Genomic DNA, 17839 nt, shown 5'->3' with positions numbered 1-17839 from the left:
TTAAATAGAATTTAACTTATAAACACAATGGGACATAAAATCAGTTATCCCATCCATCCAATGGCTGATTGCACAGAGGTCCTACCATCACAAACTCTGTAACAGTAACTTCGAGCTACAGGTATGTTTTTTTTGTTTTGTTTTCTTATTTTGTTGATATGTTATATTGCGTCAGACAGGTTCCTGATTTGTGGAAATGCGTGCGCATACGACAAGTTTCAGAGAAAGCCGTACCAGAATATAGTCTCTACAGACAAGGGCACATTTCGAAAGCAATAAGTTTCCATTTGTAATTGCTCACACTTCCGCCTGCTTCAAAAATAAAAGTGGTAGAGTAGTTTTCTGTGTCACTGTAAAACCCCCCGTTGTTCAGATGTTGCCAATAAACAGTCATACATCTTTAAACCTATCTTGTGATCAAGAAGCTGGGAACATCCATATATGGTCCTCACATCCTGTTTTGAATGTTGTCAATAAGTTTTCAAAATTCCTTATCCACTTATAAAATGCAAAAAGCAGAGCATTATTTCTTCATTCTTTCACACTTACCGCAGTTATTGTGTATCTATATCTTGCTGACGTCCTGGCGGTTTTCTGTCCAAAAATACAGTTTAGTTTTCAAAAGGCAAAAGAACGCTAACAAACATCTCCCCATTATTTCACAATCCGTTGCAAAGCAAAGCTATATAAAAAAAAATATCTATTCACATTTCAACGCGCGCTCCCGCGACGTGCCCGCCTTAATTTAAAGCCACGTGATCTCTCCGGTTGGGTCATATGACCTTCTTCCAGCTCTCTGCCTGCTTCCCTCGAACAGCAGCCGAACATGGCGGACTTTGAGGAGCGGGGGACGCTGTTGGGAGACGAAAATGAAGGCCCGCTCGCCGGGCGACAGGAAGCCGGAGGCCCCGAAAGACCAATGTCCGCCATCTGCGACCCCAGCCACCTCCTGCACCGAGTGGTCGTCCTGGTTTTCATGTGCTTCCTGGGATTCGGTGAGCAGCCGGCCGGCCATTCATTGTGAAGCTGTTTGCGATGGCATAAAGTGAAAGCAAGACTTGAAACCTTTCCAGAGGGCTCGGGGTGGGATTGTTGTGGTGGAAAAATAATACATTATATGATACTTTCTGGCGTTTATTTCAGGGAGCTACTTCTGCTATGACAACCCAGCAGCACTTCAAACTCAAGTCATACAGGTAATTCAGCCTCTATTGAACCCCGTTGTAGAAATTCTAGTTTCCTTTTGTTTGTTTTTTTTTTATCCCCGATTGAGATGTCGACTCAAATGAATTTCACGACGCATTCTGAGGAACTTTATCTTCTGCGTCACTAACATGCCTATTGATTTAAAACTTCTTACTTACTGAACAAGTTTTGTTTTTCCTCTGCTTCCAGGATATGAACTTGAACACTGCTCAGTTCATGCAGCTGTATGCCTGGTATTCCTGGCCAAACGTGGTGCTCTGCTTCTTGGGAGGATTTCTCATCGACAGGGTTTTTGGCATCAGGTGCGATAGAGAACCAGGTTGCTCTGGTTTTGTGCTAAATCCTTACCTTGCACTCTTACAATGAAAGAAGTGAAACTTTCTTTTTGGATGCCGTCTTGATTGAGTTTTGTTACGCATTCTTGTGTCTGTAGGCTTGGAACCATCATCTTTTCCCTATTTGTCTGTATTGGACAGGTTGGTTTGTGTTAAACTCTTGATGTGAAATTGTCACTTGAAGTTTTTTTTTTTTTCTTCTTTTTAACCATGTTTTGTTTTGAAACATCTTCACAGGTAATATTTGCGGCTGGAGCATGGGCCAATCATTTTTGGCTAATGGAAGCCGGGCGCTTTGTATTTGGGTAAAGATATTTAGCTTTTCAGAATCTATTTTAGTCACTAAAAGCTTGAATGTAGTTTTTCACACGAGCTCAAAATCTAACATCTTTTTTAGCTTTATTCAATTGATCAATTAAATTCTCATATTTACCCAATTAAATCCAAATCTCCGAAGCGGAGCGTAGCTTAACAGATGCACAAGTTCTTTATGCCAAAAATTGACCTGTTTTTAACTTTCACACAGACCTTATATGGGTTTTTTAAAACTGTTTTCTTTGATAGTATCGGCGGAGAGTCCCTAGCCGTGGCCCAAAACACGTATGCGGTGAACTGGTTCAAAGGCAAGGAGCTCAATCTGGTCTTTGGTCTTCAGCTCAGCATGGCTCGACTGGTATGGACATTTTTTAAACTTATTTATTTGTTTTTTTAATCTTTGCATCCATTAGGGATGATTAATTAGTCTGCAAACTTAAGTTGTTTGTCATTTTGTTGCATTGAAGCCTCATGTTTCAATAGGATTTTGTATGACAAACCATAGCAATGTAGTTCAATGTAGTTGGAGAAATGGAAAGAAAATGATTGTTTTACAGAATATTTTACAAATAATTATCTGAGACATGTTTTGGTCCAATTGTGACTTTTCTACAGCTGCAAATCTTTTGGTGTATTCCTATCCCAGTTTTTCATTACAGACTGACATTTTTGCACTTTTCTTTTTGTTGTTGTTGTAAAAACTGCAGACAGACTAGACCAGGGGTGGGCAACTCGAGGGACGGTCTCCTGCAACTTTTAGATGCGTCTCTACTTCAACACACCTGAGTCAAATAATGAGGTCATTAGCAGGACTCTGGAGAACTTGACTGCACTTAGGAGGTGATTCAGTTATTGGATTCAAGTATGTTGGACCAGGGAGACGTCTAAGAGTTGCAGGACACCGACCCTCGAGGACCAGGATTTTCCACCCCTGGACTAGACGGAGAGCGTCTGTGAAACTACACCTTGACGGATCTGGCCTCAGATTTTTGGTTTTTATTTTGACTGGGAAATTTTAACACTCGAATATGGGCTGATGATCCAAGACATTCTAGAATGCTGTGTGGTTCAGTGAAATTATTGAAAATTATCCCGGTATCATCTATTGATATTGCTCACATATCTATCGCAATATATATTATTGATTTATCACCTTGCCCTAAGATGGCTTAATACCAAGACTACATTTTACACAAGTGAACTCCAATTAACTCCAAGTTAACTTCTCAGTGGAATTGTATACACTACGGTTTACCAACGGGCATCAAAGTAAAGGGGGCTGAATACATGCACATGCCAAGTTTTTAAGATTTTTATTTGAAACGATGTCAAATTTTTCCTCCACTTCACAGATATGTACTAGTTTGTGTTCACTTACCACATAGAAGCCAAATTAAATGCATCTAGGCTTGTAATCTGACTGTCCTATACATAAGGGTGTGTGAATACTTTTGCAAGGTGCTGTTGGGTGTAAAGAAACGCCGCCTGCTCTCCTTTCCTGCAGGGCAGCACAGTGAACATGAACATCATGGGTTGGGTGTACAATAAAGTTGCAGTGGCTGTTGGTTCCTCTGGACACACGACACTCGGGATATCACTCATGATAGGTAAGTAATACACAGTTGTGTGTAAAACCGCCGGCTTCGCTTTTGTGGGAGAGAGTTTAACCTGAGCTTCTGGTTACATGTGTTATCGCTGCGTGTGTCAGACTTACCGAGCCCTCGGCTCGTCTCGGGTAACGTAGCCAAGCAGAAACGGAGAGAAGCAGGAAAGGGAACTAAAAGTGCTACTCGGCACCTCGGATGAGTCATGTGGGGTGTGAAAAGCTTTTTCTCGCGCGTGCAAAAGCGCTTCTACTTTTGTTCATCTTTGAAGCACTGTTGGTTAAACTTTAACTTGATCATCTGACCATTACTCGGTTGTCAGGAAATGTTAAAATAAATATTTCGTGTTGTGTTCTTGAAGTCTTGAGACACTTTTTTTCTTTTTCTTTCCATTAGCGGCTGGAACCTGTGTGTTTTCTCTAACCTGTGCCTTGGTGCTGGCATTTTTTGATAAGAGAGCAGAGAGGATCCTTCAGAAGGAACAGGGAAGAACGGGTAATGTTAAGACAATGCCTTTGTTTTTATCTTTGTTCTTGCGTAACACTCATCTGTCAATACAAATCAGTCCAGATTGCAAAAAAATACAAGATTCTCTTTTTCTTGTTTCTTTACCTGAACTGATGAGTCTCTTTTATTTTATGTGCTGAAATAGATTTTTATTTATTCATTCCTTATGAAACCCAGATCATTCCAGGATTTTGTCCAATTTTGTGTTGGGTTTTTTTTTTCCCCAAGTTTGTTTTTCAGATGAGCTGTTGAAATAAACTGATACACATATTTATCTTCTGTTTTAGGTGAAGTTATAAAGCTGACTGATGTGAAAGATTTCTCCCTGTCCCTGTGGCTCATCTTCATCATTTGTGTGTTTTACTATGTCGCCATTTTCCCCTTTATTGGACAGGGCCAGTAAGTATTTTACCTTTTCCCCTTGCTAAGATGCACAAATCTATCACTGTCGAGTTGGTGTCACTTATAGTTAAAAAAAAAAAAGTCTGAATAGTGCTTCTTATCTGTTCTAAACCATGTGGTATAAAATACTGAAGATATCACTCATATGGTGTGATGAGCTTTTTTTTAAAAATCAATTTAATCATCACCTTAGTAATTTTTCTTCTCATTACAAAACATTGCGCCTTTTTATCGATGTGCCACTTTATTTTTAGGCTCAGTTCTAGTTTCACATAGGGCCAACATTAAAAAAAATATCAGTAACAACATGAAGTGTTTCTTTTGTAATGAAGAAGTAAATCCAAGTAAATGCACACACTTGTGAACTCTCTGACCACTGAAGCCCAGTTGCTGTGTTTTTTCTAAAGAACTCTCTCAGTTCCTCATTGTTTAAAACCATAAAGCACGGTTATTTAAAAGCCATGGGACAGTATGGGATTTACATGGTAAACCATGACACAAAGATTTTTAAACTATATGTATGTTTTTGTTATTTCAACCAGAATACCAATCACTTCTCTAAAATGAGATGTACTGTAGCTTGCTAGTGTTATAGTTGGAGCCCTCAAATACATCTCTGGAAAATATGAAGCGATCACTGCACTGAAAACCTCCTGGTTATCCCGCCAAATATTGATTCCTGAACTCTTCCTGAGTTAAAACATTGGTATTGTTGTTTTTAAATGAATATGAACTTGTTTTTTTGCATTATTTGAGGTCTGAAAGCACTGTGTCTTTTTTGTGATTTTGATCATTTCTCATTTTCTGCAAATAAATACAACATTTTTGCCAAAAAATTCAGAGACATGTTGTCAGCAGTTCATAGAATAAAAGAACAATGCTTGTTTTACACAAATGTATACCTATCAAAAGAAACTTTTAATTTTAAGTGGGTCTGTATACTAAGTTCCAATTGTCACCGCAATATTCCAAAAAAGACTTTAATATATATATATATATATTTTTTTTATTGATGCGATATGTACATGTAGTCGCATAATACATTTACAATGCAAATTGTTTTTGGCTTTCAGTATGCAAGTTATTTGCTATCCCAAAATGTTTTCTTTCAAAAAACTGAAATGAACCTCTAGAAAATGTCTGCACCTTAGATACAGTCCCCAAAATTTATTTATTTTATTTTTTTCTTAGTTTTGGTAAGTGCCATGCAAAAAAAATGTCGTCATAGCAACTTCCCTCCTCTGCTGCCATCCTTTTCTTCTTCCCCTTTATACCGACTGTCACTTTTCTTTGCAGTTGCATTTGCCCCAGGAATCAAATCCTGCCACAGCAGGTGCTTCATTGCCGGGATGCCTGAACGCAGCGTGTGCATCTCAAAGATGCTCGTAGTTTTGACAAAACTGCTCTTCTTTTTTTTTTTCTTCTTTGGGAATGAAAAACAAGTTCAATCACACCACCAGGAAAGGCAATGGGGCCTAAAAATGGTAATAGGTTTGACGGATGGCTTTGTAGTGGAGGGAAGACATGTTGGTTTGCCCTCAATGACAGACAAAGATGAGCTGACAACTGCCATGGCTTTTCCGCTGAGGTTTTGTGCTTATGAAACAAATGGTTGAAACGCAGGTGGAGGGAGAATGTTTAACGTTTTAGAGGATTTATTGTCATGGAAATAAAATCACTTTCATCTCCCTTTGTGTTTATATAAGCAGAAGAACTTGTGCTTTCTGTGTCTTATCGCCTTACCTTTTGCCTTTCAGGGTATTTTTTATTGAAAAATTCAACTTCTCCCCAGCACAAGCCAGAGCTGTCAACAGGTAATTAACTTATTTTTTTTAATCTTTTCCTTGTAGAGAAATGTGTATTTTTTTAAATTTTATTTTAGTAGAGTAGTTTATTATTATTGTATAGGCTTAGTGTCTGAATATCTATTATTCATGAACACAAGCTACAGGAATTTTAGCCACCTTATAACCAAAGGTAATTTTCAATTTGACTTGATAATCACAACTTTTCATTTATTTGAATTGCAATGAAAACAACAATCAAATGTAGTAAATATTCATCAGTATATGCAGTAAGAACCTCACTACCAGACACTGAAGGTCTGAAGGGAATTGACTGAAGAAACTAGCTTTATTTACAGACCAGCTAAATAGTTTTCCAACTTTCTGAATCGCGAGTTAACTTTAGACTTCAACATTGCCTGATTGAAGTGAACACATTAACACCGTTAAAGGAGTAATGTCTGCACAAGAATATCCAACTACCATTCTGCTTTTTCCATCCAATTGCAACTCCTTTTTTTTCATTCCTCAAAGTAACTGTAAACACTGTAAATTTTAATTATTTTTATTTTTCCCCAGCATCGTGTACATCATCTCAGCTCCCGCGTCTCCGATTCTCGGCTTTATCGTCGACAAGACCGGGAGAAATATCGGCTGGGTCTTTGCCGCCGTCATCGCGACGCTCTGTGCTCACATGATGTTGGCCTTCACCTTCTGGAACCCGTGGATTGCCATGGTAATACACATAAGTCGCTTTTAATTTTTAAACTCAGATTAAAATGTGTCTACAATACAGAAACTTTTGTGTTGCTGAATAAACTGCACACGACAAAAAAAAAATTCCCAGTCCATTTTGCATCATATTAAACGTCCTCCCCTCGCCCATTTATTACCAATAGAAGTGAACCTTTAGACGATGGCCTGATTTATTTAGATGCACCTGTGAAAGCTTTCTCTGCAGGAAGTCTCCTGCCGTACTATCAAACACTTTAACAGCTGAGTGTGCGAACAAAAACAAAGCTTTAATTAAAGCTCTAGATTCAAAACTTAATTGTTTTTGCGTTTGAACATTTAGCACGTCACAATTAAATGCCTGATGAACCCCGCTAATATGCATCATTATCCCACTGTGCTCCGAGTGATAAAATTAAGCCACTTTCCAACTCCAAACGCTTTAGCTTCTGTTGAATATTGCTAAATCCTGAGTGCAAATAACTGAGACTGCATAGCTTCAATTTACTGCTCTTTTTAAAAATTTTTTTAATTTTTTATAGATCTAATAGAAATCATTTCTTGTCTTCCAGTCCCTGCTGGGCGTCTCGTACTCTCTGCTGGCCTGTGCACTGTGGCCCATGGTGTCCTTTGTGGTGCCTGAGCATCAACTGGGAACAGCCTATGGCTTGTACGTACATTTTTTTTTTTTTTAAGTTTTAATATTTTGTTGTTGAGATTAATATATCGATTGTCATTGCATTTTGAATATAAGGTACTGATGTTGTGTGTCCTCCTTGGTTTGCCCACCAGCATGCAGTCCATCCAGAACCTGGGGCTTGCCGTCATCGCGATCTTAGTCGGAGTCATTGTGGATATAAGAGGATACCTGGTGTTGGAAGTGTTTTTCTGTGCCTGCATTTGCAGTCAGTTGGATTCAGTCTGTCCTCAAGTTTTTTTTTTGTTTTTTTTTTAGCTTTGGACTGCCTCTGAGGGACATTTTTGTATGTTCCCCGCACTGATTTCTCCCCTCCTTGTCTTGCAGTCGCGCTGATGGCAGTGGTGGGGTTGTACTTGGTAAATTATCTTAAAGGTAGTTGGAGCCTGGAGTTTTCTCTACCTGTGTATTTCTTTCAACTTGTTTTCTCATGACATCTCTTCACTTTCCCCTGTCATTTTTTTCCCCTCCTTTTTTCAGCGAGCTCCACCGCTTATCGCTAGACTCACTACTTTTCTCTGTCATGATCTCTCTTCCTGCAGGTGAAGATTTGAACCGGTCAGCTGCAGCCAGAGCCAAACTCCAGAAGGAGATGTCTACAGATGCAGAGTGAGTATCCTTAATCCGTCATCTCTCCCATCTATATACCAAATATTCAGACTGAACGTTTTCCTCATCTGTTCTAGTGACAAAAAAATGAATCAGAAGACTGAGATACATAAAATTTTCTAGTCAAATCCAGCTCAAGCCGTTATTATGATGCGGGTAGAATACATTGCAACTAGAGCTGCAACACATTAGTCATCAATTATCAATTATTCTCATCAGTTCAGATTTTTAATTTAGGCCCATTTATACAATATTAGAAATACTTTGAGATGTCAAACAATTGAATTCCTTTAAGAAGTAATATAAAAATGTATTTCCTAAAATGCTATAACAGCATTCATTTAGTGCATGCTTTCTATATATATATATATATATATATATATATATATATCTACAGACAAATGTTTAGTTTTTTATCTTAAATGCAAAAGGTACTGTATATGTATATATGCTTGTGCACTTTACTACTGAGTATGTTCTTGCAGTAATTGACCATCTACTTTCACTGAACACTCCAGCTAACGATTAATCTATTGTTGAAATAATCCTCAAATAATTTGGCAATTGCGTCATTGCGATTAATCGTTGCAGCCTTCAGAGGTTAGTTGTAACCTCTGAGTTTTATATATTATTGTATTTGAGCTGCAAATTCATATACAAACACCCAAATGCATGAGTCGCATTCAGAGCTGCACAGACACAGCAGCCTAAGGTTTAATGAGCGAACACTAACAGTTTACAAGTCTCAGTGGCACACTTCAACACCCCTTTAGAAATGTTGCATTGAACAGGTTGGCTCATTAGACTTTATTGAGCTTTTAGGTAGCCTTTGCAGCACACTTGCTAATAGCCCTTCTGTTTATAAAGGCAAGCATGCTCATTATAAATGTAAATGTTTATGGACTTGTAGTTTTTTTTTTGTTGTTGTTTTTTCTTCCAAAAAACAGACACAAACTTAACTAGCAGCCATAAGGTCTGTTAAATTTCCAAAATGAATAAATTCTGAATAATTTTCCTATTTGCTGGGTTTAATTCCCCTCCTGCAGTCATTTGCTCAAGGTTCAGGATGTGAGAAATCAAATGTTGCCAAACAGTCTCTGCACACCCTGTGTTTTTTAAAGTTTCAGGCTCTTACGACTTTAACCTTACTGATGTGTTTGGAGACGCTAACTGCTTAAACAGTTAGTTTCTAAACGTTCTTCATCAGGAGTTAATGACCTTATAGAAAAAATGTCTAACTTAAGTTATGTGTTAAAACATGTGCTGTATTAAAAACAGACATGCAACGCTAGATGTGTCCTGAGCAGGAGTTTTTGTCCCTACATCAATCTTTAGCATGTAAAACAGTATTAATTGATTCAAATGGCTGTTTTTAGTCCCAGTCCTACGTTCCATCTGATGAATCATTAAAACCTTTGCAATTTATGTGCTTAAATACTCGGTAGTTTTAAAGTGTCGTAAAATAATGCATTTATATAAATATTTGATTTCTATTAATACTCTGGTTATGTTCAACCAGGGTCACCCACCACTTAGATTTTTGACAGGGAATAATATGTTGAATTTTGCAGGAATGCACCTTGGGGATTGTTAGCTTCAGCGTTAAATGAATTCACATATAACTCTCGCTTACTATTTATTAAGAGAAGTGAGTTAAAGTGCTATGCTAACGCTAGCATGTTTCTCATTTCATGCAAAATATTTAAAATAATTTTTCCAGGTAAGCACGTGGACAAAACTTAAGGAAACAGTTGTCTTACAGGTGCTTTCTGTTGAACATGACCTGTGACGTAGCTGTTTGTTTTGAATCTTCTCTTTGCTGGTGCGACTTTTGAGGCGACCCGTTACAGGAGCTCTGTAACCAAGTTACTGTTGGAGCAACATTTTAAGATTGTCAAACGGAAGACTAAGACGACTGAAGGGTCCAGAGAGTCCTGGACGGCTGAGATGTCATAGATCCATTTCAAGAATGTGGTATTTTTTCGCTATAAATAGGGATGCGCAGATTATCGATACCCAATTTTAATATTGCTGTTATGGCGTATAACTATCATTTGCCAGTACTTTATGGTTTTCTGTACCGTTTCAACACCATTAGAAAAATGAAACGGCAACAAGATAATGTCAGTTCATATTGGCCCAGTTTTATCCATCGGACTGATGCATTATGTTAAACGATTTTTAACATAATCGCCAATACAGATGTTGGTGCTGATATTTTGTGCATCAGTAACTATAAAGCTGGTGAGTTTTCAAACCTGCAAATTGATAAATTTATTGAAGTAAAACAGTTTTTTATTTTTTTTTTTTTTTTTAAGATTAGGCATTATTCAGTGAAGAGCTCCAAAGATTAATTGAATCAGCCTGTCATAACGATGCAGTTTTGTAAGCTGTAAACATTTTATTTTATTTTTTTTTTTCTAATTGACTGACAGCCCTCTGGTTCACTGCAGGTGTAGCTGACCTAAAAACAGACTGTACATCAACAGGTTTTTGAAGTCACATACTTTGGAGCTCATATGCCAATCAAAAATGCATCAATTGGAACACGGATCCAAAACTTAGGACTAGATTGGAACAAACCCATTCACTACCCTCAAACATGATTCAGGAAATATTATTTTTATTCATTTTTTGTCTGTTTCTCTTCTGGCTAACCTGCTAGCTTTGAGGTTCACACATTTTGCATGTTGCTTCTACACTTCCCATTCATTGCATGAAATATTTCACAATTGCCAACAGGTTATATCCATCTCTCTAAAGATCCAATATGTCTAAGCTAAATTGTTTTGTATGTTGGACATGAGACTCTTACGGGATGACTAATATGATCTGATTCATGTTGTGGCTGATATTTTCCAGATGATGCTGAGCGAACACACATGGTCCTGGGCTTCAGAACCAGCAGGTTGCACTGTCCACCCCAGAGCTTTCAGTCTGCGGCCAATTGGGCGGGACTGCGGTTCTGGCTCCGCCCAGTGACGTCATCTGTGGTTCTTCACACCTGAACTGACTGGCTGTTGCTTAACCCCGTGTTGATATGAGGACACTGATGAATGACGAATCTCAGTTTGGACATAACTACAACTTCTTCTCACCTGACTGCAGTTCCACCTGCTCTTAGTAACAGCTAACTCGTGTGTGTGTGTGTGGGGGGGTGTACGGCATGAAGTTTAACTGCTAAAAATCTAAAGTTTTTACAAACTGTCAAGGGGAATGGTGCTTTTAAACCTTTTTAAAAATCCTTGATTTATTATTATTATTTCTTGGTTTTAACTCAGAAAATAAGGATCCTATTTCAGTTCATGCAAACTTTGTGGGTATTGTGTGTCCAGAAGAACTTGTTTAGCTTATCCCATGTCAGCGTTATCACTGCCAAACCAAACTCTCATAATGGAGTCGGCACACTTATTTTCTTGCCGTAAGCTTTAGTCAGACGCATCATTGACCTTTTAGTGGATGGTCTCCAGCAGAGCACGGCTCCTCACTGTTTAAGCTTTATTGCTCGGTTATTTTATTCCCTAAACTCTTTAACCGCTTTTCAATGAGCTATGAAGTTCATAACAGTTAATTTTCTGTCGCATCACCATCATCTATTAATGCGCAGATGTAAAAAGAAAACGGGCCCGCTTTCGAACGTATTTAACTGTGTAATGATGCTCAGCTTTAGCGTCTGTAGACGCATTTTTAAACGTGACCTTTTATAATAATCTTTTTTTTTTAATCTTCAAAAAAAAGATTTAAATGTTTCATAGATTTTTGTCCTTTAAACTCAGGTGATTAAGTTGAAGTTCAAAGCGCTGTCCGAAATTCCTGCTTGCTTCAGGCTGTTTGTGCTCTTGGCTTTAACAAATTGCATTGTGGAAATGCAGTTGGAGATTGTAGTCTCCATCTGCTGATCGCAGTTGCAGACATAGACACGGCCCTGTTGGCGCTTCTCACCATATTGGCACATTTTAAGGTTGAAGCAAAAATATCGGCCATGGCCAAATTGAAAGTGGAGAAAAATCTATTTCTTACATGTTGATTCTGGTCATAATGCTATGTATATTATCTTATTTAAATGCAAAGAAAACAAGTGTAACAGAGCACCTGGATAGCTGGAAGAAAATAAAGACGCACTTGAAATGATCAAATTAAGATAGAAAATGTTGAAACGCCAATAATATATTTAAAAAAAAAATTTAGAAAACGCATAACAAAGGTCAAAGCATTTCTGACAAAAAAAATATAATTACTTAGAGAGAATATTGTATAACATATATGACTTATTATCATAATAGTACATCGATTCAGTCAAATTGAATTGATTAAGTTTTACTTTTAAAATTCAAATACCTAAACCACTTGGGCACTTTCGCTTTTATCTCAAAATCAAAAATCTATATATCAATCAGTGAATCAAACTGTACTGTAGTTTCAATGAAAGTTTTACAAACGTTAACAAATAAACCGATACTAGTAGTACAGCTGGAATATTGAGACTCAATCACAAGTCAGGAAGGACTATAGGCAGATATAATGTTAGAGCATTAAAATTTGTTAGAATTAAAGTTTTAACCATTTGGAAAAACTTTATTTTCACAAAGAATTAAATGACTTTCAATCTAAATAAATGACTAGAACATAAATAAAAAAATATCAGATTTCACAAGAGAAGCGAGGCTAAAAAGAAAACATCAACAATCTAAGGTGCCTAAAGCCTTTGACTTGAAAGCTACAGCAATGACACGAATGGAAGTTTTAGCACTTTTTTTTATTATTATTTTGGAGAAATAACCATGAAAAGGTAACTCACTGCATATGTAGCAAATATGTTCCCCGTTATTCACAATGGAAGAAGGAAACTTTTAACGCGTGTTAAATTTAGCTGCTGCTCTGTGTAAATATGGGTGTGAAATGAATTATGCAAGATTTGTTCAAGCGAAACATTTTTAACCATTAAAGTGGGATTTTCATCATGAATTAAGTATTTTCCAGTTTGAAAACTGAACTGAGTTTGAAGACGGTAAACAAAACGAGACCAAAACAGTATTTAAGAAAAACAAAACTTCCAGAAGTAAAAACTAGGCTACAAAGGTAACTTTAAAAAAAAACCCCAAAAAAACCCCCTCAAAACTAGTGAGTCTTAGAGGCTGTTTTTGTGATTTAACACTTGTTACATTTAACTGTTGATTTGCTGAAATGATCTGAGAAGTACTGATTATACAATGTTTGAAGAAGCAAACACTTGCAACCAAGTGCTAAGACATTTTTAATAAACATAAATTATTAAACATTTTAATTCCTTTCTCTCTTTTTTTGTTACTGCAGCGTCTCTCTTCTGTATTCTCCTTTTTTTTTTTTTTTTTTTTTTCTTCCTCTGCTCACTGCTTGCGTTGATGCTCTTGTTGGTGTGGGCGCTGGAAGGTTTATTGTGCCCGCGTTATTATTCCTACAGGAGTAAAAGGCAGCCCAGTATGGTGATGCAGGGTGGAAGTGCTAGACTGGCATACATGTCTGCTTTTGCCTTGCGTAACAGGTACCTTTCCAGGCTGGGAGCACAGGTATGATCACGTTTAGTCAAACTGTTTTAAAACTCGCTGTGCAATCTCTTGTTGCCTGCGTCTTTCTAAAGGGGCTTTTATTAAAACTCTGGGTCTGCTTAGCCTGTGGTTTGTCTTCTGCTTGATTTCTTTCATCCTCTCAGCTCCCAGATCACTGCTCTACCCATCTGTCATCGCTTGCCCACAGGAGCGTTCTGAAATGACACTCTCCATTCATCCGTCTGCGTCTGCAGCTCAGTAAGCTAACTCTGTGGCTCGAGACAAGTTTGCACTGAAATGGGACGATGCTTCAAAATCGTCACGTTTTGTACAGAATTGTTTTTGCACTTTTCCCTTTGACATTTTTATGTTACTGACTGTTGACATTTACAGGTGAATGTTTAAGGAGATCACTTTATTTTTTTGATAACACTCGTTTCTACTGCACCTATCCATGTATACTGGATTTGTTGAACACTTGAGGTGCCCTTTAGCAAAGTCGAACCAAAGATGTTTTTCTTCCAAGTATTAACCTCAGGGGGTCACCTTTTTTGTTTTTACCTTTTGTAGGTGTATATCCTTTGCAAACAGCACAGGGCGCCATTTCACTCTGTTTACCACTGACCATGGAAATGCTTTGTTTTAGTCGAGCAATCAATATCTAGTTTGATTTTTTTCACGTTTTCCAAGCTACCACATGTCATTTGGATAAGGGAGACTAAGAATTCGTTGAAGCATTGTGAAGTATATGTTGATGATTTTTTTAAAATATTTGAAATAATAAAAATATTCTTAAAATCAATTAATTAGTGGATTTTTTTTTCTCCTACAATTTAATTTAACCTAAAATGTACAATTGAGTTTTTTGGGTTTCTTTTTTTTTGTTTGTTTTTTTTTTGAATCTCTGGTTTTGCTCATGACTTTGCAAAAGGAACATTTGAAAAGAAAAGAATAAAATTAGCAGTTTTGTCGAACGACTATTTCATTCGACAGAGTAAACGTGCACTAAACTGTTTTATATTTGCTTTTAAAGTCAGAAACTGACACATTGGCCATTTAATGGACTTGTTCTTGGGTGGTTCACTTTGCACGTCATCTCTTCCAGAAACTAAAGAGCACATTCCCTCTTAAAACATAAAGCATTTGGAGATTTTTTTACATCTGTTCACATTTTATGGCATAAACCAGTGCACCAATTTAAGGAAAATTATACATAGTTTTCAATTTTTTTAAAATGTTTTTTTAAAAAGCATGTCATTCATTCATACAGACTCTCATACTCTATTTCTTATAGAAAATGGCACAACCAACTGCTCTCAGAAGTTGTCTTGACAGTTGCTCTTCACAGATGCTCTCCATCTAATCTGAGCTGGAGTTTTTTTTCCAGTGCAGTTGCAGTCTCTGTGTAATGCGACTTTCTGAAGTATTGACTATAGAGACCTCCTACATGCTATGCTTGATGTATTTCTATTTGTAAAACTAGAAATACATTTTACAATACATGTTGAAAAGCAGGCATCATTTTACCTATGTCAAAATACCAATTATAAAAGGTGCTAAAATACATACATACGTATAAGTTTATGTATATTTTGAATGAAATAATTTCCACAGTATGATCTTTTTACCACAATGTTTCACGGGGATTTTATCTTTAGGGTAATGTACAGTATTTTAATATTGAAATGTGGAAAAAAAAAAGTTCTTTTCAATCTACTTGGGAATTATTCACTTTTATGTTGTTTTATCATATAAATTCCGATTAATTAAATGCATCCACGTTTGTTGTAACCTGACAAAAAATGGAAAGTGCTATATGAATACTTTTACAAGTCACAGTTCTGTTTAAACCTTTGTGTAATTAATGTGTGTGTGAGAGAGGGCGAGGTTTAATTGCAGGTGTACGACTCTTCCTCACATCGTAATCTGCAACGTAAATAACGCCGTTTACGTGCTAAAAACTTGGATTTAAAGTACTTTTCTTTAAAATAGTCTTAGATTAGAATATAACGTAGTGACCATTTATTTTCCCCAAGAGACAGCATGCAGAATAATTAAGGCTGCGTTTAAAAAAAAAAAAAAAATTACAAAGTTAAGAGATGTCGTCAACACACGCGCTGGCAGTCCTGCGCACACGCTCAGCATCCGATTGGCTGCGAGAACCTTCCAAGTCTGGTCTCTCACCGGCTGCTCCCGACCCAAAGTGCTCACTTCATCTCTGTCTGACTGCGAGGGAACAGGTCGTCATGCTGAGGAGCGGTGCGAACAGGTCGGTGTCACGTCCAGCGTCTCCTCTGTAATTACACATCTGCTTTTAGGGCGACTGTTTCCCCCGTGTATGACGAGCTCCGCGCACAGGCTGCTTCGGTTCGCGCGGACAGAGAGAAAGAACCCCGTGTAACGTTGGGCACAGCTGGACACTGGAGCACGCGCTGCTCGTGTACAGAGAGCCCCGAGCCGGACGTGTTGATTGGAGAGTTTTAGTCTTTTAACTTGACTGATGTCCTTCCAGAAACATGCATCAAGGGGAGGAGGTGAGGCTGCGCAGCGGGAGTCTGGCTCGCGAGAGGAAGCACCTTGCCTTGTGCATCAATAACAAGGTAAGAGGGTCAGCGGCTTTAATTGTGTGCTAGTGCCGGATGGTTTGTTTGCCTTTACTTTTGGGTGAATGTTCTAAGTGGATGATGGCTAAATGATTTGTTTCTCTTTTTTTGGTGAGAGAACATTGCAGGGATGATGTAATTTACTCAGTAAGTTCATTATAGCACTGATCAGCAGCAGACAGTTCGAAGGTAAGGCAGAGCTGTAATGAATAACAGAGGTTTTATACATTGAATCTGTTGGAATACATAGATATGTTAAAACTATATATATTTATATATCTTGTCAAATTCCATCTCAGTCCCCTTTTTTTTATTCCAGGACTGCGCCGTGTTTAGTTGTAACTATCTTCTCATCAGCTCTTGCCAGCTCTCTCCCAGCCCCTAACCCTGATTAAAGAAAAGTATCACCAAGGCATGACACTAACACCGCCATGTTTCGTTTAAATTAACATGCAACTCATCATAGAAAACGTTTTACCATTTTGAATGAAAACTGAACTAGATTACATGGTCTAGTTCAATAACTTGGATCAAATCATAAATTGATCTTGAATCTGTCTGTATGATCAAATTGAGCTGACATCAATTTTTGTATAGAAATTTAGGCTTTTTTTTTGTAAAATACCTCGAGTAATTTGGAGGTTTACAACTAAACTGAATTAAATTGAACTGAATTGACTTCTCAATGCTTTTGACATTGGGAAGATGTATTTAGTGTGATTCTTACTGTCAACTTTTTTACATTGATAGTTACCAATTTGTTTGGAGCAAACACATTTTAAACCTAGACTGCAATTTAAAATTGTAGGGAATAACACTTATGAAAATAAAAGGCTTGCTTTCTGCTTTCCTAATGACGTAGTTTTCTAATTCCTTGTTTCTGCCGATCAGGTCCCTGCATGTAGGTACGCTATTTTCTCCTCTGCCATATGCAGTGTACAGAAGAGCATTTCCACCACCAGTTGGACTCTCTTTGGACTTTAAAGTTAACCCCAAATGCTCTATGTGGTGTCCATCCCAGTATCTCTCATTCTTGTCACAACTATTGACATTTTTCTGTCCCCCAATTGTGTGATCCCCATGTAGCTCTTTCCTAACCATACCATACCATTGTCATATGGACCTTCAACTGAAGGGGGCTGAGGAATGGGCTGCTTTTACGACAGAACCAGACAAAATGGTGTACAGAACCGCACCTACCCATGTTGTACTGCTCAATGGAAAATTAGGGATAGAGCACTGGTTTCCTAACTTCTTCAGTAAAGCGTGATCTTTTTGTAAAATCAATTCCCATTTTGAGTAGGAATGAGTGTTTTTGCCACTTTACGACTTTCAAGTTTGGAATAGGATAATGCCTTATTCCTTTTCATAAATATACTGTGCAACAGTAGGCTACTGTGCTTTAGCTTTAATCTGTTTGAATTGGGATACATAGAATTTTATTATAGATCAACTTCACTTAAGGGTTTCTATCATGAGAATGGCTGAAAAAGTGCTAATTTTCTAACTTATACCATACT

General features: G+C 37.6%; 2 protein-coding genes across 4 annotated transcripts in view; both read left to right on the top strand.

Annotated features, from left to right (window-relative positions):
* The first annotated feature begins 784 nt into the window (after positions 1 to 784).
* mfsd1 (major facilitator superfamily domain containing 1) lies at positions 785 to 14518 on the top strand. Of its 2 annotated transcripts, XM_028045838.1 has the most exons (17): positions 785 to 995; positions 1144 to 1196; positions 1396 to 1508; positions 1640 to 1682; positions 1779 to 1846; positions 2106 to 2214; positions 3361 to 3463; positions 3857 to 3955; positions 4255 to 4366; positions 6127 to 6183; positions 6733 to 6889; positions 7458 to 7555; positions 7678 to 7790; positions 7910 to 7957; positions 8125 to 8191; positions 13632 to 13737; positions 13881 to 14518. In XM_028045838.1, exons 1-17 carry the CDS (start codon positions 827 to 829, stop codon positions 13938 to 13940), a joined length of 1575 nt encoding a protein of 524 aa, XP_027901639.1. In that variant the 5' UTR covers positions 785 to 826; the 3' UTR covers positions 13941 to 14518. The 2 variants fall into 2 exon arrangements, with proteins under 2 accessions (XP_027901639.1, XP_027901638.1); XM_028045837.1 differs by having other exon boundaries at positions 786 to 995; positions 11054 to 14518.
* A 1282-nt stretch (positions 14519 to 15800) lies between these two features.
* The window catches only part of schip1 (schwannomin interacting protein 1), a 265176-nt gene continuing 263137 nt past the window's right edge, over positions 15801 to 17839 (top strand). For both annotated transcript variants that reach the window (XM_028045404.1, XM_028045403.1), the window contains exons 1-2: positions 15801 to 15985; positions 16229 to 16316. In XM_028045404.1, coding sequence (XP_027901205.1) covers positions 15816 to 15985; positions 16229 to 16316 — 258 coding nt within the window. In that variant the 5' untranslated portion in view covers positions 15801 to 15815. The remainder of the gene's footprint in view (positions 15986 to 16228; positions 16317 to 17839) is intronic.

Source organism: Xiphophorus couchianus, chromosome 18, assembly GCF_001444195.1.
Source record: "Xiphophorus couchianus chromosome 18, X_couchianus-1.0, whole genome shotgun sequence".
Taxonomy (NCBI): Eukaryota; Metazoa; Chordata; class Actinopteri; order Cyprinodontiformes; family Poeciliidae; genus Xiphophorus; species Xiphophorus couchianus.
Note: the sequence above shows the minus strand (reverse complement) of the source record. Positions and strands in the feature narration are given on the sequence as shown.

Excerpts from the sequence above, each read along its gene's own strand:
- mfsd1 (XM_028045838.1), top strand. The coding sequence starts at position 827 with ATGGCGGACTTTGAGGAGCGGGGGACGCTGTTGGGAGACGAAAATGAA. Across the intron at positions 1,683-1,778 it reads TATTTGTCTGTATTGGACAG|GTAATATTTGCGGCTGGAGC; the intron begins GTTGGTTTGTGT and ends ACATCTTCACAG. Across the intron at positions 7,958-8,124 it reads CTTGGTAAATTATCTTAAAG|GTGAAGATTTGAACCGGTCA; the intron begins GTAGTTGGAGCC and ends CTCTTCCTGCAG.